At 33.6% G+C, this 25852-nt stretch overlaps 1 protein-coding gene across 1 annotated transcript in view; it reads left to right on the top strand.

The window, feature by feature from the left end:
- The window catches only part of LRP1B (LDL receptor related protein 1B), a 1825680-nt gene that overhangs the window by 1622371 nt on the left and 177457 nt on the right, over positions 1-25852 (top strand). The window contains exons 63-66 of the mRNA XM_072789062.1: positions 4674-4767; positions 8217-8333; positions 8459-8578; positions 10433-10552. Coding sequence (XP_072645163.1) covers positions 4674-4767; positions 8217-8333; positions 8459-8578; positions 10433-10552 — 451 coding nt within the window. The remainder of the gene's footprint in view (positions 1-4673; positions 4768-8216; positions 8334-8458; positions 8579-10432; positions 10553-25852) is intronic.

Below are 25852 nucleotides of genomic sequence, written 5' to 3'. Positions count from 1 at the left end.
GTTTTTTTTTTTACATGAAGTTGTTTTTAATTTTAAAAATTCAACAATAGTGAGAACAGCAACAACAACACAAATTGTGGATCAGATATTTTTGTTGTCAGCAGTACTTCCTGAAGAAAAGAGTTATCACTTCATTTGTTTCATTTTTATGAAAAAGTTAATGAAGAACAGTTAATGCAATTCGTTAGTGGTTATTCCAGTAAGTCTTAGGGCTTATGCAACCAACCATTTGCTGCTGATTTTTTCCTAATGTAGTGAGAGAAAAGACTAGCTACTCTACAATTCTTAGAGAGAAGCCAATACATAGAAACACAATTTTAAGTGAGGTTTGAAATGGAAGCAAATAATCCAAATATTTCAGAATCCTATCATTAAGCATTCTGATAAAAATGTTACATTTTAAATTTATCTTACTAAGGGATTTTTTAAAATTTTTTAGAGTCTAATTAATGCAGCCAACAATATATCCCCTGAATACCACTGACTTTTAGAAAAACGAACTAGGGGTGGTGGAAGGGGGGGAGGAGGGCGGGGGGTGGGGGGTGAATGGGTGACGGGCACTAAGGGGGGCACTTGACGGGATGAGCACTGGGTGTTATTCTGTATGTTGGCAAATTGAACACCAATAAAAAATAAATTTATTTAAAAAAAAGATACAGCATAGGGAATATAGTCAGAGGTATTGTAATAGCATTGTATGGTGACAGATGGTAGCTACATCTGTGGTGAGCATAACAAAACATATAGACTTGTTAAATCACTATGTTGTACACCTGAGACTATTGTAACACTGTATGTCAACTATACTCAAATACAAAATTTTTAAATAAAAAATAAATAAATAAAAATAAAATAGGCAAATCACACCAATAAGAATTCTATTAGAATTGAAAATGAACATGAAAATTGGGTAAAAAAATAAGATCAAATCCAATTCTTATAGCACTTATCACTTCAAATATTAAAGCTAATTCATTTTTATTTTCTAATAAAAGTGAATTTAAAAATGACTACTTAGTTTTTAAATGGAGACTTTTTCTGTTGCAAGTAAACCTCACTTGTGTATGCAGATTTTGCATTTTATACCTGTATCCATTTTAACAGACATGTATTTAGTAGTTTTTTTATAGCTGCTTCTTGTGGGTGATAATTGCAGTTTGCAATTTATTTTATGAAGATATTAGTCTTAGAGAACATTTACCATGAAGAATGTTTTATACTTATAGTTAGCATTTATCTTTTTTAAGTTACTGTATTTAAGTATGAAAAAATGAAGCCCAGACACAAAATAGAAGAAATCTTCCTTTGAGAGTAATGAATAAAATGTTGATTAGCATAAAAAGCAACATAATAAGTGTATTTTACCCCGGCCTTCTCTTAGCTCAAAACTTTTATGTTCTTATTAAAAATGAAATGGCAAGCACAATCGTCATGTCTTATATAATTCCAACAGTTGGTGTTTATTTAAATCAGGCATATGTAGTGAGTTTAAAATATGTATTTTAGATATTTTTCAAATCTTGATTGGGAAGGCTTTGAATATACTCAGGAGACATGAAATCCTCTTGCTAATGTACTTTGATATACTGTAATGACTGGAAATGTTTAATGTTCAGGGCAATTGCTTTCAGAGTTAGCCTGACATCCCCAGACAGTCACTATCTATAAAGGTAATATTTTTCCTGTGGTAATTTATAAAACCACCACAGATATGACCACAGGCTAAGCAAAAACGGGAAAATCAGTTGAACAGTCAGATCTTCCACTGGATTCACAGTGCTCTATTCCCTTCCATATTGCTACTAGGGAAAAAAAAATCTCTTATTTAAGAAAATAATGTAGATCTGCCTTGAATCAACTTCATGGTATCCAGAGAGGTTCAGCAAAAGCTAGCGTAAAATTTTCTCTTACTTGAAACTAATAGTATTTTAAAAATGAACAAACTTTTAGCTCACTAATCCATCTCATTAGGGAAAGTTGAACCTAGGCTATATTCTTTTGTGTTGTATCTGTCTGGCATACAGCGTCCAAAATGAATGTCACCTTGCTTTCAGGCCATTCAAATAGAAATTGCAACAGAAACACTTCAAGAAGAAAATTAATAAATTGTAGAAAGTTGTCAAACTACTATTTTCAATTCCAGATGAATTTTGTGATATATGCTTTTCACTGAATTTCTGTTGAAATAAAGAAGAAAATAATTTGATAGTGCTAGAAGAAACTTACTAAACTTTATCTATTGCTTGGTTTTAATAAAATAAAATTTTAATGGCAATTGTTTTAGATGTATGTACTCTCTATTTGTAAAGTGTGATTTTCCTTAGTTTATTTTGTGAGAATAAGCTTAAAACTGAAAGTAGTTAATTTGTGGTCTGAGATCACTAGGGTATAAATTTCCTGGGTTTTCTTGGTCTCTACGTACATTAGGTCAATAGTGTAGTTAAGTAAGAACAATAATTCTGTGCTCTGTTTCAGGAGAAGAATTTGAATTCAGATTACCTTTCTTATAAAAAATGCAATAATATAACCTTCTGGAACATTTTTCTAGCAACATGTTACATGTATGGTAAATAGCTTATAAGTAATTACTACCATATAACATTTTCAACTAGTTTCTCTATTGTTAATTTTCCACTTGAGGGTTTATTCCAAAAGAAAAGAGAGAAAGAGAAAAAAATTTCCTACTTCTGTAAGTAATAGATTTTTTTCTTACAATTTTTAACTATTTAAATGAAAAAGATGATAGAACAAACACAACACATTAATACGGGTGCCTGAGTGGCTCAGTCCATTAAGCTTCTGACTCTTGGTTTCAGCTCAGGTCATGATCTCAGGATCCTGGGATTGAGCCCCAGGTCAGGCTCCCTGCTAAGCAAGGAGTCTGCTTCCTCCCTTCTGCTCATTCTCTTTCTAAAATAAATAAATAAATAAATAACTCTTTAAAAAAAAGAACACACACTAATAAATCTGTCAGTGAATAGGTTTTTGGATAATCTTGAGAATAAGTTTTATTACAGCAATTTTCTTTGGTGTTTTATTTAAAAATATATATAATATTCAAAAATAATATTCAGCAAAAAAATCTGTGGCAGCCTTATTTTTTAAACTCTTTTATATGCAAATGTTCATTTTAAATTAGAGATAACTATTATTTGCTAGGTTCTCTGCTAGGCTTTGTAGGGGAGGGTATACTATAGGTTGGTAAGTCATTGACCATGATAGCATTAACATTTCTTGAATGGACTAACTTTAGGCAGTTTATTCCTGACAATAGGCCCCTGAGTCCCTTTTCTTAGAGCACTTATTTTAGAAAACTTGCAATTGTGAATTATTCTCTGCCCCTTTGAGATGTAAATTTTCTCCAGCTCTTACATTTTGCAGCCTAGGAATATCCTCCTCAAGGATCTGGAACCATCCCCCAGAAATTTAATCATCAAGGAAAGGTAGTCCATGGGACACCTGGGTGGCTCAGTGATTGAGCATCTGCCTTTGGCCCAGGTTGTGGTTCTAGGGTTTTGGGATCAAGTTCCACATCAGGCTCCCCATAGGGAGCCTGCTTCTTCCTCTGCCTAGATCTCTGCCTCCCTCTCTGTGTCTCCCATGAATGAATAAATAAAATCTTAAAGAAGAAGGAAGAAAAAGAAAGGTAGTATATGCTTGTCTTAGACTCCATGGGAAGGTTGGAGCTCAGCTTTGGTAAGTATCACCTGGCAAATACGAATGGCCTAATCATATTGGCCAACATCCTCCATACTTTTCCATTAGTTTACACCAGAGCTTAAAACAACCCCTGCCTTTTGTTTCAGTGGAATTCAGTTCAATCTCTCTCCCCTATTGTGGTAGTTTTAAATAAATTCTTCCTTGCCTTTTTAACTGTCCAGTGCAATTTTTGTACCTGTTTTTTTTTAGTTATGATGATTTATCTTACTTATTGCAAAAGACCATGTATATTTATTAAGAATTCTGAAAACTGAAAATAACTGTACTGCTTTTAACTGCTTTAAAGAAGTATTCTTAAAATTTATGTGGGCAGATATTCATTATGGCTAAAGGCATTATGTTCAGACAGTTCCATGGAATCACAGCCTGACAGTACCGGAAAGGATCATCCAGATTATCTTTAACTCCTCATTTTAGTAGCTAAGGAATACAGATAGGGAGATGTTAATCAAATTGGCTAAGATTCCTAAGAAAGTGCAATTCAATTAACTTAATTCAAATTAGCTAAATTAATTCAACTTTTCAATGAATTCAGGATACCTTTTCCTGAGATTTCGGCTAATTTTTTTAGCCATATTCAGCATTTGGCAAGCTTTCTGTAGAGGTTCAGATAATAAATATTTTAAATTTGCTGGCCACATGGTCTCTGTAGCAACTACATAACTGTTGTGGTGGTGCAAGAGCAACCATAGATCATATGTAAATGGGTAAGCTTGCCTGTGCTCAGAAAGCCCAGGAGATTTTCCTGAACAATATGCTTTCCTGGCAGATCATTTTGCTACTTGTCGTGCATTTATTCCCTATTGTGGAATTCTCTAAGACCACCACAGTTCAAATTTGCAGCAAGAGAGTAGGCTAGGCTGCTCTGCCCTGGTGAGTTTTTAAATATCCATTTTATATAAAGGTAGGGTTCTTCAACCTTTTTTTTTTTTCCTTTTTTTTCTTTTTTCAAGTTTCGATGCAAAACTGACAAATGTATTCCATTCTGGTGGAAATGTGACACTGTGGATGATTGTGGCGATGGATCTGATGAACCTGATGACTGTCGTGAGTACATTGGTGAATGTGGGAATTTAGAATTTAGAGCTCCTAATATCCCAGAACTTGAAAGCTGAAGTGTGACCTTTTGCTTTTACAAAATCTTTAAGTATACATCAGAAATTGTTACATTGTCTTGAGTATGTCTCTGTTAATTATTACATTTAGAATGATGTAATCAGCAATTTGTCTTGAAGTTTCATTTGTCTTGAATTTTCTTACTAGAAGAAAAATTACACTCATGCAATGATCAGTATAATGACAATCAGCATGATTTTGACTGGATATATCACCATATTAGAAGTAAAAATGGGCAAGTTTTCAGAATGCCACTCATAACTAAAATCTTACTGTTAAAGGATTAATCTTTCAACTATTTATCAGTTTTACAGTACTGGAAATTCCTTAAAAGTGAGATTTTTTTTCAATATGAATCATTAGTTTGTTCTACTAATCATTCCTATACTCTTAGGAATTGCCTTAAAATGACTGCCAATTATATTTGGACTCAAACTGTGATTGGCATGGTTAGGTACCCTATACATATATATACATATTTATGTATTATATAAAATGTATATTTTTATGACATCCTAAAAACTTGGGATGCCAGGGAATTCATGGTGCATCAGTTTAACCACATTTATTTTAAATGACATTATTGAAGTTTGCAAGTATGTGAACTGGGATTAAATTTTCATACCTTTTCCATTATCTAAGATTCCTAAGAAAGTGCGATTCAATTAACTTAATTCAAATTAGCCAAATTAATTCAACTTTTTAGTGAATTCAGGATACCTTTTTCCTGATATTTCTGATGATATTTTAGCCATATTCGGCATTTGGCAAGCTTTCTGTAAGGGCTCAGATAATAAATAGTTTAAAGTTGCTGGCTATATATATATATATATATATATATATATATATATGGCCCGTGTGTATGTACATATATGTGTCTATACATTTAGCTATCTTTGGTAACTTTGGTTGTAATGGACAATCAGTATAACTATTTCTTGCTAGACTTTTATAGTTCATTCCATGGGCAACTCCAATACTGTACTGTCAAGTGAAGATGCTTATAGTCAATCGTGATAATTCTCTCAAATTTCAGTGGATAGTTGCCATGATTTGGCCTTGACAACTGAGTTCTAGATCCCTAGGCTTGCACTAAAGAGAGATAGTATACTCTCTTAAGTAAAAGCTAGTTACTTTCTGCTGTAGAACTTTCTACCACATAATTACAAAACTGCTCTAAACTTAGGGCCTCTAAATAGTTACTTAGATGAGATATATTCCATCTTCTGCACTACCAAGTATATAAAACATATGAAGTTGTTTCACATAGTTCATTTATAGCTTTGAAAGCAGCTAATAATATATTCAAGGAAAAGGAAAAAAGTTACAGAAGTCATCGCTTTCCTAATATTCTCTTTATGTTTTTGAAAGGTTCATTGGTCTTTGATTTTTTTAAATACAGTTTTTGTTTTCACCATGATAGACATGTACTATGCCTGTACTGTACTGTACTATGCCTGAGTTATTCTTTTTTAAAGTTATTGAATTAAAAGGACTATCAAAGTAACAAGAAATTATATTGTGACTAACTGAAAGTTAATCATTAAAAAAAGTTATTGATTTCCCTGCAATAAAGTAAACTTTTGACAATACAATAAATTAACAAATACAACTTATTTTGTACTTTATGGAAATAAAGAAGAACAAATATGTTAAATAAGCCCTGATAGTAAGATGACTTTTCCTGCCCATATTTACTCAAGTGTTCTCTGAGGAAATACCACCATAATGACCCGCAGACACAGTGTCTCCCAATGCTTTCCCTTCTAAACTATCTGCAGCTCCTGAGCTCTAACTTTAATCTTGCCTGGAATATCATGTTGTAACCGTACTGATATAAAAAATTAACCAAAGATTTAGTATAATAAGTTTTTCACATTTATACACTTTCAAAATAGATGATGAACAAATATAACCTTAATGTCTTTTGAGGGGAAACAAAGAGACATCTGGTATCTAAGAGTCTCTATATCATCCTTATCCTGGTTAAATACCAATACTACATGTTTTTATTGGTGACATTATCTCTGTGATCTTTCAGTAAATGATCTTTTACTTGGAGTCGACAGGTTAACAGCACTGAACATCTGTAGGCATGAAACTTTACTTTAAGAGTTATGGTGAGGTGGAAAGTGATGTACAGGAGTCTGTGCAGCATTTAGAATTCATTTTTGAAGAGCCGCATCACCAAAATTTGTAGGTACTAAGTTACTGGTAATACTTATAATTTCACCTGAAAAGGCAGGGAAGCTTAATCCCAGGATGTTTCATATACTTGCAAACTTCAACAATGTTATTTAAATACATGTGGTTGAATTGATACATCACGAATTCTCTGGCATCCTAAATTTTTAATTACATTTTCTATGATGCTCTAGTACACCAAGGATCATTCTAAAGACACATTTAAAAGGTCAAATGGGCTTCCCAGCTATTTTCCAGGCATTGAAAGTCCTCTGAAAGCTATAACTCTTCTTATGAGAAGGTTGTTTGGGTGGCAAAGGAATATTCAAGAAAATCATATATGAAGCAACAGGAAATAGAGGAAATGCACATGTTCAGAGTGTGAGAAAATTAAGTATCATACAGTTTCAACATTTAGTGTGATTAAAAAATGTTATAGATTGAAGTTAAATGACATTTTAGAACTCACCTATGGAAGTCAAGCATAGATTGAGTTATTTTTTTAATATTAAGGAAATTTTTAATTAATATTATAGATATAAAAGAGTAATTTTCCAAAAAAGTTTAAAATATCACTTATTAATATTTGGTTGATTTATTCGAGCTACATACATTAGGATCATCAGTCAAAAGATAAATGTTTTAATACAAGCACCATAGTTTCTGAGACGACTTCAGAATCAGATCTGGATCTAATTTCCAAATCTGGCCCTTGAAACTTGTACATACTTGGGTGAGTTATTCATATCCATGAGACTTAGTTTCATCATTTATAAAGTGGTTATGGTGATATTGAGGTAAGAAGGTTATGATGAGATTCAATTAGTAGCTCTATGTGGAAGGACCTTACCTTGTTTCTGATAAAGAGTAGATATTCAATAGATCCTACTTTATTGTGATGATTATTGTTATCGTTATTCCATATATAAACTCAAAAATGTGGCAAAATAATTATCACCTGGGATTTCTTCTGTTAATTTGTGAAATGTATTCTGGAGGCCATCTGAGTTGCTCATAGCTTAACAGTACCGTGCATCTGAATCCAAGAGCTATCTATGTGTAAGACATTCATGCTGTGCTCCAGGATATGTTTCATATAATGAAATAATAAATATCTGTAATGTCAGAAAAGCTCTATTTAAGAGGTCATGAATGAAGCTTGGCATTCGATGATACCTGTCTCTTTTCTCCCCTAGCTGAATTTAAATGTCAGCCAGGCCGGTTTCAGTGCGGCACTGGGCTCTGTGCTCTGCCTGCTTTCATCTGTGATGGAGAGAATGACTGTGGAGACAATTCGGATGAGCTCAACTGTGGTAGGTGATTACATTCTTAACCGAGAATATAAATCTAATTCTTACCTGATTTTGACTGCACTGATTTAAATTCAGACACAGTTTTCAGCACATATTTAACTGTTGTTGTTCTTTCCTTCTTTTAGACACACATGTCTGTCTGTCGGGTCAGTTCAAGTGTACAAAGAACCAAAAATGTATCCCAGTAAACCTCAGATGTAATGGACAAGATGACTGTGGGGATGAGGAAGATGAAAGGGACTGTCGTAAGTCACCTGAGAATGTTCTGTCTTGTTTTACTTCTGAGTCTCAACTGATGTTGGTCTAAAAATTTTTATCGTGTACCATACATCCACACAATGTGGAAACACATAACAGCAATTGTGACAAAGACTTCCAAACTGGCACCTTTGGTTACTTAAGAAGCTCTCTATAAAGAGTATAGAGAACATTAAAACATGGATGGTCTTTTTAAAAAACAAAAAGATTTTATTCATTCATGAGAGAGAAAGAGCATGGGTGCACAATGGAGCACGCAAGCAGGGGGAGGGGCCGGGGGGGGGGGATGTACAGGCAGGCTCCCTGCCCAGCTGGGAGCTCTACATGGGGCTTGATTTCAGGATATTGGGATCAGGACACAGCCAAAGGCAAATGCTTAATCAGCTGAGCCACCTAGGCACCCCATGGATGGTCTTTGCTTAAAAAGCCACCTGAAGAGAGACACCTGGGTAGTTCAGTGGTTGAGTATCTGCCTCCTGAGTCCAGGGGTCGAGTTCCCCATGAAGTCCCCCATCGAGTCCCATATCGAGTCCCCTATCAGGTTCCCTGTGAGGAGTCTGCTTCTCCCTCTATGTCTCTGTCATTCTCTATGTGTCTCTCATGAATGAATAAATGAAATCTTAAAAAAAAGGTACCCGAAGATTACAGCAACGTGAAACAACATGCATTCATTCGTATCATCCTTAAGAGAAGAAGCAAAATCAACATTATAGGTGACTATAGTGTTTTATTCATAAATTGATTTTTTTTTTTTTTGCCCACACTAAGCAGCCACGGGTAATTTTCTTCTACTGATTAATTAGTTACTTGAAATCAGCTCCATTAACAAGAGATTGCTTTTTTTCTTCATAAAATACATGTTGAATGTATGATGAGAACATCTGAGCAAAATAACCTAACAAAATTGTGTTAAAAATTGTAAATAATACTCTATTTAATGTGTCTTAGCAAGCTACTTCAAAGAACAGTAGTAAAACATCTTCTATTCTTTTTATCTCTAATTTCCATCCCCCACCAATAAAATCAAACTAGATTAAATGGAAAGCAAAACAGTTTATGTCATATACATATAGGCACATAGGCAGACACGCATGCACACACACATATACACGAACACATACAGAATCTGAACAATAAAGTACCTGCCAAGTTCCAGGGTTTCAACAGAACTGCTGCCAACGTTTCTGTCTTGCTGAGGTTTTATTTTATTCCTCTAAAACTTTTATCAGTAAATAATGTGCAGTCACCCAGCAATTTGATTAAGATGGTGCATTCAGAATAAAGTCGGTACCAGTTCTTTATGGTTAGTCATTCTAGGAGCTGATCCATTAAACTGACTAGGATTTGTGATGCAGTTTACAGTCAGACATTCACGTCTTCCCTCAAAAACTCAACACAACTAGAGATTTCGATAAGTTGTTTGCTTTTTATTTCCTTATTCATGAATATCTTCTGATTTTAGTCTTTTTCTATTTATAGAAATGCATACGCATAAATTCTTACATTTATTTATCTGGTATAATTATTCTGAAAGGCTCTGAATTCTTTATTTTTAAAATTAATTTCAAAATACAGGTAATCAAGGTGGCCTTGTTTTGAAAACTCTGATTTTTTTATCCAATGCATCATTGCAGAAATATTTTTTTTATTTATTTCTACTGAAAAGGATATTTGGAATATATTATAGATTATGCAAGTTAAAACTCTTCACCTTCAGAGATTTATTAATTAAAAGATAATACATTTCCAGTTGATTATCTTAAGCATTTGTTTGTCTAATTGGTTTTTAGATAAACTGTTCTTATTGAAAGCTACATTTTAATAGATGTTTTCTCCTTAAGCCGAAAACAGCTGTTCTCCAGACTATTTCCAGTGTAAAACTACTAAACATTGCATTTCCAAGCTGTGGGTTTGTGATGAGGATCCAGACTGTGCAGATGCATCAGATGAGGCCAACTGTGGTGAGTGTTTTGTGACCCTGAATGGTACCTATTGTATTTGTATCATCATCTGACATAGCCACAGTGAAAGGGATTTGAACACAATTCTAATGAAGCCAGGGTCTCCCATGAGAAAGTTTTGTCTCTGCGTTCACAGAGTTGTGTGACCTCAGATTAGCTATTTTATAAAAACAATCTCAGGTTAGCCATTTTTAACCAGAGAAGGATAAGGCAAAAGAATAATATTGCTGAAAATGACTCAAAACTATTTTGATGAAAAAGATGAATCTATAAGGTAGACTGAACTGTCTCTTCTTGTGGCAGAGCATGCACATGATATTAGTATTTAATGAACAGAAGCAATGAGACATTCATTATCTCAGTGTTGTTCACAGAGACAACAATTTTTTTACTTAAATACATGTGATTTTTCCATTTATTCAATGATTATTGGTCATTCATAAACATGGTAAAAAAAGAGAAAAGATAAAGTATCTGTTCTGTTTTAATAGATGACAATGATCACTTAAGTTAGCATTTGTTTCTGAAACATTGATCTTTTTACTTAAAATCAATACTTTTATTTACAAGAATTATTCCTTAATTAAAATTGTAGAAATGGAGAACATATTTATTTTGTTTAATGCATTTGATTCTATCTTGAAAATGTCAACGGGAAGACAGAAATGAAGAGTAGTTGTGATATGTAATTCATTTTATCAACATTTATTAAATACTAATAGAGGCATTTCGTAGGTAGACATACCAAACTTGGCATTGTTGGGGAAGCAAAAAATTATTTTATCTAGTAATTGATTAAGAAAAATAAAGATGGGGTGGCTCAGTGGCTCAGTCAGTTGTGTCTGACTCTTGATTTCAGCTCAGGTCACGATCTCAGAGTTGTGAGATCTAGTCCCATGTCTGGCTCTGCAGTGTGTGTGGAGCCTACATGGAATTCTCTGTCTCCATTTCCCTCTGCCTCTCCCCTCTTCGAAGAAGGAAGGAAGGGAGGGAGAGACGGAGGGAAGGAGTGAGAGAGGAAGGGAGAATGGGAGAGAGAAAGAGAGAAAGGGAGAAGAAAGAAAAGAAAAGAAAAAAAAAGAAAAAAAGAAAAGAAAAGAAAAGAAAGAAAAGAAAAGAAAAGAAAAGAAAAGAAAAGAAAAGAAAAGAAAAGAAAAGAAAGAAAAGAGAGAGAGAAAGAAAGAAAGAGAAAGAAAGAAGAAAGAGAGAGAGAAAGAAAGAAAGAGAAGAAAGAAAGAAAGAGAAAGAAAGAAAGAAAGAAAGAAAGAAAGAAAGAAAGAAAGAAAGAAAGAAAGAAAGAAAAGTTTATTCAAACTGAATATAGGACTTCCAGGCTTCATAGACAAAATTGTGTTAAATTAATCTGCTATATTCCACAGCGCTCTGAGTTAACTCTTCTGAGGAAAAAGGAAATAATGAAAAACCTTTATGTTCTCTGAAATTCCATTTATGCTGAAAAAATTCATGAGCTATAATGTGTAATAATTGATCATCATGTATCTTTAAGTGTTTTTGCTACTACCGTCTTCCATATAACTGTGCCTTCAGAAGATGTGACCAAAACAGCTGACCACAGTATCATGAAACCCCATTTACCATTTTATGAAATTGGTATTCATAATCAATTCACAAAGCCTCAAAGTACAGTCATCACTGATTTGTTCATAACTATTATTAAAGACTTTTGCAGACTAGTCTGTACTACTCGCAGGTTTGCTTTGTTGTCTCTAGCATTTTTTGTATACCAAAGAAAAATGGAATAATGATGTATATTAGCTAAATGAATACTTTTTCTGGAATATCTACAATTTGTTCTTCACTTAGATGTGCCTTAACTGTTGTTAATTACATTATTCAACCTGATAATTATCAATAATTATAATCACAGTAAATCCTAATATTTATTTAGTGTTTACCATATAGCCCAGGAAATTTGTCAAAGACTTTATAATCATTATTTCATATAATCTCTTTGCTGCCCCTATTTTATTGATGTAAATGAGTCCCAAGGAGACTGTGTGACTTATTGAAAATTCCACGGTTAGCAGGTGGTAGAACTGAGACTTCAATCAAGGGTTATTTCACACTAACACATCTATTCTGTGGACATAGCATAAAGCCACTTCATTCTTAAAAAAAAAAAAAAAAAGATTTTAAAAAATTATTTAAGAGAGAGCATATATGCAGTAGAGAAGGGAGAGGAACAAGCAGACTCTACTGAGTACAGACCATGGCTTGGGCTTTGATCCCAGGACCCCAAGATCATGGCCAGAGCTGAAACCAAGAGTCAGATACTGAATCAACTGAGCCACCCAGATGCCCCTAAAGCCAACTCATTCATTATGTGTTAAGGGAAAAATATTCAAATGTTTTCTGCTATAAAATTATATGGAATCATCCCAGTCATAGTCATTGTTATAAGTTCCAGAACAGTAAACACATACATACATACATACAGTAAGAGGAAGAAAAGAGGTGAGAAGGTTGCTATCTGATTTGCCTTAGACCCACTATAAAATTTTGTTTTGGACAGGCATTAATTTTTTTAATAAATTTTTTAAAAGATTTTATTTATTTATTTATTTATTTACTTACTTACTTACTTTCTTACTTACTTACTTATTTTCTATTTATTTAGAGCTCAAATGCTCCAGCTAGTGGAGAGGGAGTGGGAGAGAGAGAATCCCAAGCAGACTCTGAGTTAAGCCCCTCTCCAGAGATTTGGGTGGGTGGGGAGGGTGTGCTCTGAGGTCTCAGGACTCTGAGATCATGACCTAAGGCAAATAAATTAAGAGTAAGCCCTTAACAGAATGAGTCAACCAGACACCGCAATTTGAAAAACTTCTACATCATAATTTAGTACAACATTTCTAAACTCTATTCTCTTTTTAAAGATTTTATTTATTTATTTATGAAAGACACAGAAGGAGAGAGGCAGAGATATAGGCATAGGGAGAAGCAGGATCCCCACAGGAGCCTGATGTGGGACTCAATCCCAGGACTTGAGGATTACACCCCTAGCTGAAGGCAGAAGCTCAACTACTGAGCCACCCAGGCATCTCTCAGTCTTTATTCTTGATGGGCTAAAAGGTCACCTCCTTCCCCTCTCTTCTGACTTCAGTAAATGTAGAAGTGCCATATATTTTTGATAAGCTTGTTAACACCTTTGGCGGACAGTTCCTTCACCTTTGGATACTTCCATTGACTGGGAAAAAAACAAACAAAAACACTTATTAAAGATTAACCCTATCTAACTAAGGCTTTATTACTTGAATCTGAGTCATATGTGTCTTTGTGGAAACGGACCTTGCCTAGAATAGGAAGTAGATTTCACTATTTCTCCTGTCAAGTGTCCTCAGGGCCTAGCAAGATGTAGAGCAGATTTACATGAAGTGCTATTGAGTAACAGACCTGTTCTCTATCACAAAAACTCAATATGGAACTCATTTTCCTTGTAGTTGTCTTCTATACTTTCTCAGTCCACTTCTAAATCTATTTTTTTAATATTTTATTTATTTACTCATGAGAGACACAGAGAGAGAGAGAGACAGAGAGAGACAGAGACATAGGCAAGGGAGAAGCAGGCTCCCTGCGGGGAGCCTATTGTGGGACTGGATCCTGGGACTCCAGGATCACACCCTGGCCGAAGGCTGATGCTCAACCACTGAGCAACCCAGGGGTCCCAGTCCACTGCTAACTTCAGAGGCAGATTCTATTTTACTCTTGAAGGTCTCTTAGCTCGTACATTGTGTCTCAGCAGCAGTATATCTACAGTTTTAGATCTAATGGGTTTCTGTCGATTCTAAAGTTCTAACATTGTAAATTTTTCTACCTTGGCATATCCTAAATGAAACACTTCTTGTTGTTTTAAATTGAAAGAGTAATTGTCTCAGTAAAACCGAGACACTATGGAAAAGCCTAACAAAATAGAGCAGAATAACTTGGGAACAAACAAAATGCACATGAAGTACCGGGGATTCAAATACCTTTAATCTGTAAACATTTTAAAAATTATTTATTTTTTATATGTGTCAGAATACCGTTTATTAAATTCTGTTCAGTGTAATTCTTGAGGTCTTATGAGTACTTGCAGATTTAATAACTAATATTCAACACATGTAAAAACTTTATGCTAATCTAGAATTCAAGGAGGCCTTAGATCCACTCTAAATAGATGTAAATTAAATATGGTTTAGGAATCTTGCTCCAATAGTTTATTCTTGGTGAGAGTGGATACAAATTTTAAAATTAAATTACATATTTTCCCATCTTATTACACATAGTTTTTGAGATGGCTAAATTTATGGGTCTGTAAAAGCTGCATTTGGCACGTTTGGATTTAAATTCATAAATATTTTAAAAACATCTTTTAGCTGTACTTCTGTGTAAGTAAGGATTTAAATATATGCTTCCTTCGCATTTATGGCAAGACAGGTTCAGCGTTGTTTTGTAAATTGTCAATAGTTATTATAAAATTACTTCTTTTCTGCTTGAAAGTATTTATTCATTCTTTCCAATATGCCCAGAGAAAAATAAGCTTTATAAAATGTAGGTCTCTACCTTTTATTAAATTATAGGTGTTGACTATTCTCAAAAGGCTGTTCCACTACTTATTACAATATTGGACAAATACCAGATTTGAATGCCTGACCAAAATACATGCAATACCTCAATTGTAGTAGCTCCAGGATTTTCACTTCAGATTTTAATTTCGAACTTTCTTTACCTTCCGCCTGTCATTTTCTATTTTTTTTTTAGTGAAATGGCATTTTTATTGAAAAAGCATACTTATTACAGATTCTAGAAAATACCAAGAAACAGTTTAATTGAAGATCAAATTGTTATTGTGATTAGTTCCTGGTATCTATTTTGGAGGAGAAAATGCAGATTTGGGATTTGACAAATCTGTACTAGATTCATGCTTCTATTTTGTAATCAGAGTTGAAATTGTTCTATAATTTGACTCTTATAAGACGGTATCAGAATCCATGTCTTTCCATTATGTCCTGTCTCCCCAGGTTATGGTTTACAAGCTCTGTCCCCTACATGTCTATGTGACATTCTTTTGGTCAGTTGTTCCACCTGGGTCAACTTCCTACTCGCACCACAGCTCTCTGGAATCCACTTTCTGCTATATTGGTCTTTCCTGTGATCGTGTTCCCTGCTTTCTTCTCCGGCATCCCTCCACTGCATGTGGAATTCTTGACAATTCTTGGTTCAGCATCATTTGCTGCTTTTGAGCTGTCTTGGTTTATAACCTGCTACTTGGCTAATATTCTTAAAATAATGTGCTAGCTCTAATCATACTAGCTAGAGCTTAGGAGAGGAACTTGGGTTTCCTACAGCAGCTTTGTACTTCCTGCAGCCTGGTTTCCCAACGTGATACTGAACACACTCAAACTAAAAGACAGAAGTGATTGATGTGTGCTTTTATTTCCCCCCTAGATCTTTGATGAGGAGGTTTGAATTGGTCTACCTAATTTATACGAATATAAGAAACAGATGTTTTAAAGTTAAATCAAGTGTATGTTAAATTATAAAATACTTCTACCATACAGACTTGTACAGAAAGTTACACAGTAAGCAATGTACCATTTTTAATAGATTTTTGACATTTGGCCTAAGGTATCACTTTTAAAACATTCAGACCCCTTGATAACATATAAAGCCCACCTCTATCCTCTCCCCTTCCTTGCTTCTCCTCTTTTGAAGTGGCTGTGTTTCATTCACATGTTTTTTTTAACCTGTACTATATTTGTACGTATTCATCAATATATACATAATCATTAATAGTGTCTTAAAAGTTTACATAAATAGTATTGTCTTTCAATATTAAATTGAAGCTTGACATTTTCTAGTATTCCAGGGTATTAATGTGAATAACACATTTTCATACTGAAGGTTATTTTTACATGTTACGATTATTACATATTCATGGACAAATAAAGCACAAAACGTTTCATATAACCTGCACTACAGACACCATGAAGTCTCGGTTCTCTGCTCAGATGCTCTGATCATCAACATGCATGAAAGTTTATTCAAAGCTGTTGTGACAACATCCAGAGGCAGGAATCTGTTAACTGTTCAGTCAATATTAGGCTAAATTTCATGTACGATGGACGGCCTGGATTTTACTGAAGAGAGAAGCTCTGATATTGATGTTTGTAACTACATTAAAATCATTTCTGATATTTGAAGTTAGTTATTTTCAAAATATTTACTTACTTGTACCTACAATAGCATTTAGCAAATGTTAGTTCCCTGACTTCAAGACAATCCCTGGGGTAAAGTTCTGAGCTCCTTGTATACGCAGGAAAGGATGATGCACTGAATTCTGTATCTTGGAAAACAATTCACTTACATGCACTTAGTTAATATATCTGTTTAGTGTTTTTAATCAGTGTTTTCTGAATTTAAATATAGGTTACAAATGTATGTATTGTATTTTGATTAGCAAACAAATTAGGTGAACATCCTGGAGCACCTCTTCCTCCCTGTGTCCCTGTGGCTTTTGTGTGGGGGCAAGAGGAAGGTTTTGTTATTGAAGGAGGTTGCTGAGAGGCAGATTTTAAATTTTCTAACACATGGCATCATGATGTCTCAGATTTTTAGTGGGATTATATATCTTTATGTTAGCAGGTGGGAAGGAAAGAGGCCCTCCTTTCTCTGGGACCTGAGTGGTCTTGCTGCCACTCTACTGGGCCCTGTGCTGTGGAGTGCTGGCATCACCACCCACAGCTGTGGTGGAGGCTTGGCTATTTCTCTCCATGTCTCCATTTCTGGTGAGCTGCAAACTGATCCTAAGTTTCTGCTGTTACATGAAATTTCTTGAGCTAAGACATGCAGAGACACATGATCCTGAAAATCTCCAAGTCTTGTGAGGATCAGAAATACTGTCTCATGTTCATCTATCTAGCTACTACTCGCTCTTAATGTCACGGACTCACTCCTGAGTTTAACTGACTGTGTTATGTACCTGATATTAGATGTTTCTCCCAGGATGTTTGGCATCTTTTTGAGATTAAGTTGGGTCGAGGTCACGCTTATCTTCTCAGTAGTCTTGGCCTGTCCCATACCAATCTGGATATTGTTCCTATGTCTTGAGAGTGTATTTACAACTGTGTTCTCCACTTAACTTGTGTTTTTATTTCTCACAATCTCTCAGGATCCAGAATTGGGCATTCTACTTTATGTACCTAAAAGAAACTTCACCTACACAAATTTTATCATTGTTGAGGAGGCACTTGCCTACTCCACTCCTTACCCTGGCAAAATAGCTATGGAACAATTCAATTCATGAGGGAGAGAAATGAAAACCACATTGCTTTACTGTTTGAGAAAATATTTAATCTTACACAAATCTGACCCCAGATAATTAGTAAAATAACAGTTAACAACAATCTCATAGAATCACTGTCTTTTAGAATATATTTTAGACATATTACCTGATATGTGTTTGGAGTCTGTGTGATTTATACTCAATGTAATGCTAATACATTTTATTTTATTTTATAATCATGTAGCTCTATATCGCTACTTTAAAAACCAGTGTGGACATTTGTCATCATCTTTCTTTTTTAAATAGAAATTTTCTAAAAATTATTCAACTTCTGGTATATTTCTAAACTTTTAAAGTAGTTACCGTGAAAATAAATGTATTTTTTGGAAAAGTGTGGTTATCTGGAGAGCTTCTTTTCTGAGCAAAAGTACATTCAGTAGGATGTATTTTTATGCCAGTATTATATTATTATGTTTTATGGTAAATTTTTTGATGTATCATATGTTCTGCTTTCATCCATCTGTTTGTTTGTTTTGCAATATTCAATCTTTTCTCCTTTTTCTGTCAATGATATCTCTCTCTCCCTCTCTCTCTTTCTCTGTATGTGTATGAGAAAGACAAAGAAAGGAAAAATAATCTCTTTTGTACTGAAATATTTTGGTTCCTACGGAGCCCTCAAAGGAGCGCCTCTCTGTATGAATAGAACCAGTAAACTGCCGTCTAGTATTTATGTGAAGAAATGAATGACCTACATATGCATCCTTTAATAGTCTAAGTGGAACACATTTATTCTTTTTATAACTTGTGTTCAGTAACTTTCATGCATTGACTATCTCTCTACCAAAGTGATGTGTAATTATTTGGTGATGTTATTTTGTTTTGTTTTCTTTCTTAATAATAAGAGGAAATTGTGAGATTTAAATTTTATTCCATAAAGCTAAAAAGGAGCCCACACAATGAGTCAGGAGGCATGCCAAATATTCTAGATTCTAGATTGATCTGTAGTAAAAGGCATGAAAAGAAATAGGTTTTTGCCCAGTGAGGTTTATAATAGAGTTTGTAAAGGAAGGAACTACATATTCGTTTTAATAAGAACTGAGTTGGTGCACTCGATATTTTTTTAAAGGAAATGGAGTCAGTAATTTAACATTCTGTGATATTTTTGTTTGAGAAACTTCATCCTGTTATATTGCTCCCTTCATCCTTCACCAACTATATTTGATTCTCTAAAATTGCAAAATAAAATCACACACACACACACACACACACACACACACACACAAGCCTAGTTACAGATTTATAGTAGAAAGTGGGGAAAATAAGTATTAGATACTTTATAAAAAATACTTAAGGAATGTAGAACTTTAAAAAAGTATCCTTTTGTCTACCTTTAGAACAAAAATATTTGTTTTGGTTTATAAGATTCTGTTCAAGTATCCTTTGGGCTGGTGATTTTCTTAAAGAATATTGTTATCATTTTATTTTCAGGTTTTATTCAATGTGGCTTAGTACCATGTTTTTATAATTACACTATACATTAGTGAGGGAAAATAAATAGAATGAAGATTATGCTTTTCCTCAACACCAGTAGTATAGGTGATGCATCTATGTATAGAAACTATTATTGTTTATTACTTTAAGAAATACTGCTGATTGAGGTGCCTGGGTGGCTCACTCAGTTAAGCATCCAACTCTTGATTTCTTCTCAGGTCATAATCTCAGGGTCCTGAGATCAAGCCCCACATTGGGCTCTACTCTCAGTGTAGAGTCTGCTTGATATTCTCTCCCTCTTCTTCTGTCCCTTCTCCTGCTTGTGCTTTCTCAATCTATCAAATAAATTAATAAATAAAATCTTTAAAAAAAAAGAAAATGCCAATAGCTTCTTTCAACTGGTTAAAGGTCTAATCATCTTATTCAGATAACCTGTCTATGAAAATATGACGTGTTTATTCAAAGCAATTAGGTTGTCCTTAAGTTTCTGTTCAGTGTTCGTAAATTACGGTAAGAAACTCTGAAACATCTCATTCATGATCTTTTTTATTGCATGTCTAGTTAGTAGAATTTATTTAGAATATTTTTGAAGATTTTTAAGAATATATATTTCATTTACATAGTGCTATATATTATATATTAGAAAGGCTATAAAGTTTAAATATCTTAGTTTTGTGATATCTTAATTTCTGAGAATGGATTCAAAATACATAGATTTTTAAATTACTATTTAAAAAACAACAAATGTTATTTCATTTAGGAACATAATAGTTAATAAATATAAAATGACCAGGGGCACCTGGGTGGTTCAGTCTGTTAAGCTTCTGACTCTTGATTTCGGCTCTGGTCATGATCTCAGGGTCATGTCTTAGGGTCCTGAGATCAAGCCCCACATCAGGCTCTACATCCAGCAGGGAGTTTGCTTCTTTCCCTCCTCTGCCCCTCTCCCCACTCGTGCATGAGCTTTCTCTCTCTAAAATAAATAAACAAATAAATCTTTCAAAAATATATTTAAAGAATAAAATGACCAACCTTAGAAAAAATAAAACAGATTTGTGCTTATATGTTAAATTCAGCTTGAGGTTCCAAGTGGTATCAGATTTTGCTTGCAAAATGATTATCCATTTTCATCGTTAACATTTCAGGACATAATATATTAATGAGAGTAAAAGGCCTATTGTAGAGTTGTAATTGTACCATTTATTAGCTTTGTAATCTTTGTGGACAGACATTTAGACTATGATTCTAATAGTCCTAATCATGCTCTGATCAGTCTTACATTCAATGCCTAGACAAGTCTCTGGGCTGGGGTTTTCATGTCATTAAGGCACTATTTATATGTGGTTTCTGTTCAGTGTTCCTGTGGGAAATAATGGGAGAGGAGAGAGGTAATAGAGGAGTTAGTTTGAAATAATGAACTCTGTTACCTCTTGCTGGGTTATGGATGTCAGGACAAAAGTATTACTAAATGTTGTCGTCCTTTAAAATTTTAACCTTCTAATTAATATTTCCATTTCTCTAATCCAAATATATTGAGATGATAAAAATAATATAAACAAATTCTTCATAATGAGTTTTCTTTGACCTAAGAAGTTGCTTGAAAAGTATTATTTAAAAGCTTGAGAAATAGAGCAGATCTAACCTGTGACCTAGGGTTTCTTACCCTATAGATCATATTATCAATAGGCTTATTCTCTTCACAATTCTGTGTTCTAAGAACACAAAATTCCAGTATATACATGTTTCTTTTTTGATGCAGTTAGTTACAAGATTTTGGCTGGCATTTGAGAAAAAGCAGAAGAAATAAAAACTTATACTATCAATTGAGCTTCAAGTAAATCTAATATGACTTCAAAATCATGTTTTTAATTACTAGTATTTAGATTATGTGAATTATATATCTTTCTCAAACAATCAAGTCTCTATATTTAAGTTCATATATTAATATTTAATCTTGAACTCATAAAGTTACAGAATATTGGTATATATGCAATTGTATTTTAGCAGTAATACTTAGTATTATACTAAGTATAATAATATACTATTACTGTATTTTGTTATAAATGCTAAAATCAAATTTTAGGTAAGTGTGCGGTAATTTGTTTTAGTTCATTAAGATCAATTCTTCCAGAATTGAGTGTGTTAACTAATACTGAGTGGCAGACTAAATAAAAATTCTATATCAGAATGTTGGGAACTTATTTTTAAATGTTACAAAATATTTACCATAAAATTGTGATTAAGCAATTGAAAGAGTAATATCTAACCTGTTTCAACTTGTTGAAGACACTTCTAAAGTCTTAATCTAATTTTTTCTATCACCAAATAAACTATACTGGCAGAAATTTCCATTTTAAATTTATTTTTAAGATTGTATTTATTTATTTGAGAGAGAAAAAGAAACAGACTCCCTGTTGAGCAAGGAGCCCACCTAACTTGGAGCTTTATCCCAGGACCCTGAGATCATGACCTGAGCTGAAGGCAGATGGTTAACTGACTGAGCCACCAGGTGTTTCCAGGCAGAAATTTCTTATATGACTTATTATATATGGCTTGATAGCTCCCATTCCAAATATTATGTTATTATCTAATATGTTATTAGATTACATTTAAAAAAATCAAATATGAAGTCTGTTTATATTTAGTCTTCTGTGTAATTACCTTCTGAATCCTAAAAACAGAACATACTCAGAAAATTTAATGTATTAATGCCAATGAGTCTTATTTTATTATAAAAAAGATCATACAGCTATTTTAGTTAACTATTCCTGTGTAATGAGAAGTTAGATGTCTCTGATGGGTATTTCTATCTGTTTATAGAAATTCTCCATAGACAGTAGAATGTTATATTACTTTATAAATACCTATCCTAGAAGTTCTATGAATGAATCTAGAGTTTAGAATTAGCATACGCCCAGTCCCATGATGATTCCTGTTTCAAGAAGAGAATCCTTTGGAACAACTGCTCAGATCTTTATATATATATATATTTTTAAGATTTTATTTATTTATTCATGAGAGACACAGAGAGAGAGAGAGAGAGGCAGAGACACAGGCAGAGGGAGAAGCAGGCTCCATGCAGGGAACCCAACATGGGACTCGATCCCGGTTCTACAGGATCACACCCTGGGCTGAAGGTGGTGCTAAACCACTGAGCCACCTGGGCTGCCTCAACTGCTCAGATCTTTAGTATGTAATGGTTAAAACCACAATATTCTTGATATAAACATGCATTGAGCAGTACAAATCCCAGTGGCTAACTATCAGAGAGTCACAGAAATATAGGAAACAGTCTTCAGGAATCATAAAACATTTTATGGAATCAGAACTCTAACAGTTAATTCAGTTCCTTTTCAATAAAGGACATTTCACTGAGTCAGAGAGAAAAAAAATTGGGAATCATTCGCCTAAAATATAAACAAATATATACATATTTTTCTTTCAGAATTCATCATGTCCATTGCATAATGTCCTAATAAAAGTACTTGCATCTTAGATTTTAAAATATTTTATTTTATTATTTTAATTCCAGTATAGTTAACATATAGTGGTATATTAGTTTCAGGTGTACAACATAGTGGTTGAGTACTTCCATGTATTACCCAGTGGTCATCATTATAGGTGTGCTCCTTAATCCTCATCACATTTTCACCCATCCCCCCACCCACCTCCTCTCTGGTAACCATCTGTTCTCAACAGGTAAGAATTTATTTCTTGTTTTGTTTCTCTCGCTCTCATTCTCTCTCTTTCTTTCCTTTTCCCCTTGCTTATTTGTTTTGTTTCTTAAACTCCACATATGAGTGAAAAGATGTGGTGCTTGACTTGTTTCACTTAGCGTGTACTCTCTAGCTCCACCCATGTCATTACAAATAAGATTTCAATATTTTTTATGGCTGAATAATATTCCATTACACACACACACCATATCTTAAAATTTATTGGAAATATTTAACGGTTTGGTATCACTAAGACATATTGCCAATATATATGGTTGCTACCAATAGGAAATCTGAACATTATGCGTAAGGTTGAACTTGAAGAGGCTCTCATATCAACCTCTTATTCTTTGCAGAGGAAAGCTCAAATCCCTGGGTACAATTAGTTGATTGAACATACTTTAGGCACAGTTTGTATTATTCATTTTGTTTTTAATATTTTACTTATATAATTAAGCTTGGTTTTTGTATATATATAACATTCATATAGTTTAAAAATTAATAAACACCTATTAAATACGTTAAATAAGCCACCAGAGACTCAGGTAATTCAAAGAAGTCCAATAGGGATTAATAATAGTTTTAAAAGCTTATTATGTGTTAAGCATTATACTAAGCTTTACATGAATTATATCATTTAATCCTCACAACAATTTCATGCAAAACATACTATTATTATTTTTATTTTATAGGTAAGGATATAAGGCTCAGAACACATAAGTAATTTGTTTACCCAAGTTACACTTTAACTATTACTCAATTGAGCTTCCTTAACCTGCCCTAAATTTACAATAAGGCAAGGAATTGGGACACAGATACAAATAATCCCCAACAAATTGGAATGGTTAAAAGTCATCAGAAAGAATGCATACAAAGTTTTTTAAAGAAAATTATCATCACTAACAATAAGTAAGATAGAAGTGTTAATTTGAAAGCAATAAAAAACCAACTAAAAGTCAGTCTGCTTTTTATTATAATCTTTTTTAATGGCTACTCGAGGCAATGTCAGTGATAAAAACCCCCTCCCTAGAAGGACAAGCCATTGATCATGACTCCAAATGGAAATCTACTGGCCTTCCATAAAGGTAATAGAAAAAATAGGTACAATGAGAACAAGTGTCATTAAATTCTAATTTGACTCAATTCTAAGATGATATTGGCCTATCCAAATCTAGCTCTCTCTTTGTGAAAAAGAGAGGTCAGTGAGTGTCACAGAAGCCTTACCTTTTCATGAACAAAATTCATAATGAAGCAACTAGGTGGGAACAATGAAAGAGACTTGAATGGAGAAGTTTCTCACAGCCAGTATGAAACCGTACTATCTAATACCATGTTTATATATTCTTTGAGAAATCTGGTGCTTACCATCTATGTCATGCAGTCCACACCTTTGAAAACATTGTCTTCCTCTTGATTAACTGAATGAATAAATATGAGTAGTGTTTTATTTTTAGATCATGTCTTTACTTCTTCCTGCAGCTTTTCCAATAGCTACATATAAATTATGTTGTTGATATATTAGTGTATATATAGTTATATAATACAATATAGTATATACATATACTTACATATAAACTATAGTTTATTAATATATATCTTAAATTGGTTAAAATACAAGAGGCTATTGAGAAGAAAATAAATATTTATGCTAATATTACTTACTCTTAGTGCTTTCAAATACTTTTACTTTGCAGAAGTGAAGGTCATTAACACTGCTTTGTTCCGATTTTTTTTTTTTAATAACGAGAAAGCATTCTTTTTTTTTTTTTTTTCTAATTTTATGAAAGTTTGTAATTGACCACTGGGCATAAATTGTTCAAATTCTTTTTTGGAAGATACAGTTAAGTCTTGGCATGAAATGCTGTATTTGTTGGCATTGAAACAGTTGCACGAAATGAACATGTTAAAATCTCTAGTTTGGAATAGTTAAACCAAATGTAATTACGTGTGAGTCTATTGACTGAAAGTATGATTATCATCCAAGACTTAGCCATATGGGTTACGGGGGTGACAATGCCAACCTTAAATTCCAGAGCTTTTTTCATGCTGTTTGGTTTTCACAACTGGAATTTATGACTTCTTCATAATGCAAAATATCCATCCACTTGATTTCATTTCTTGGCTCAAAGCTTTGACTTAGTATTTTTCAGCGTCTTATTGACAGATGGAAAGTGTTCCCTAAGTATGTTGCTGAATTAACATGGAAGGCGCTTCTAAACCACAGTAAAGGATGGAGCTGAAAATGTCAATCCACTCAGTTCCATCTAAAGCCCATATATTGTTATAATGGAATCTTTGGATGGAAAAGGATCATTAGAGGTCCTGTGGTTAAAGTACCATCCTTAATCTAAACAAAAAAATAAAATGCTCCTTTATGTCTAGACAAAATCATTATACTATAAATTAAGCCTGCTTTTTTTCTTTTTATCCTTTCCAATAGAAATTTTGAATAACCCAACATTATCCTTTGTGTAAAAATTCCTTTGTTGAAGGACTCTCAAATTAAATTTCTCCACATCCTTCTTCAGGCCAAATAATTCCATTTTCTTTTATCTCTCTACATGGGCTCTGTTCTCTATTCTATTAATCAGCTGTTTATTTCTCCCCTGAAACCTTCCCACGTTGTGTGCTTTGTTATGATCTATGAAACACAATGCGGCATTTTTAAGTGCTGTGTATCTCCTGTTCCCCATTCTATATACCTGCTTTTGCATTCTAATATTGTATTTGATTAAAAGCAAATAAAAACCACAGCATTCACACGGTTGATCTGTGGCCCACTTATATGAACCCCTAATCTCTGGGATTTCA

The sequence above is a fragment of the Canis lupus genome, chromosome 20 (assembly GCF_048164855.1).
Source record: "Canis lupus baileyi chromosome 20, mCanLup2.hap1, whole genome shotgun sequence".
Taxonomy (NCBI): domain Eukaryota; kingdom Metazoa; phylum Chordata; class Mammalia; order Carnivora; family Canidae; genus Canis; species Canis lupus.
Note: the sequence above shows the minus strand (reverse complement) of the source record. Positions and strands in the feature narration are given on the sequence as shown.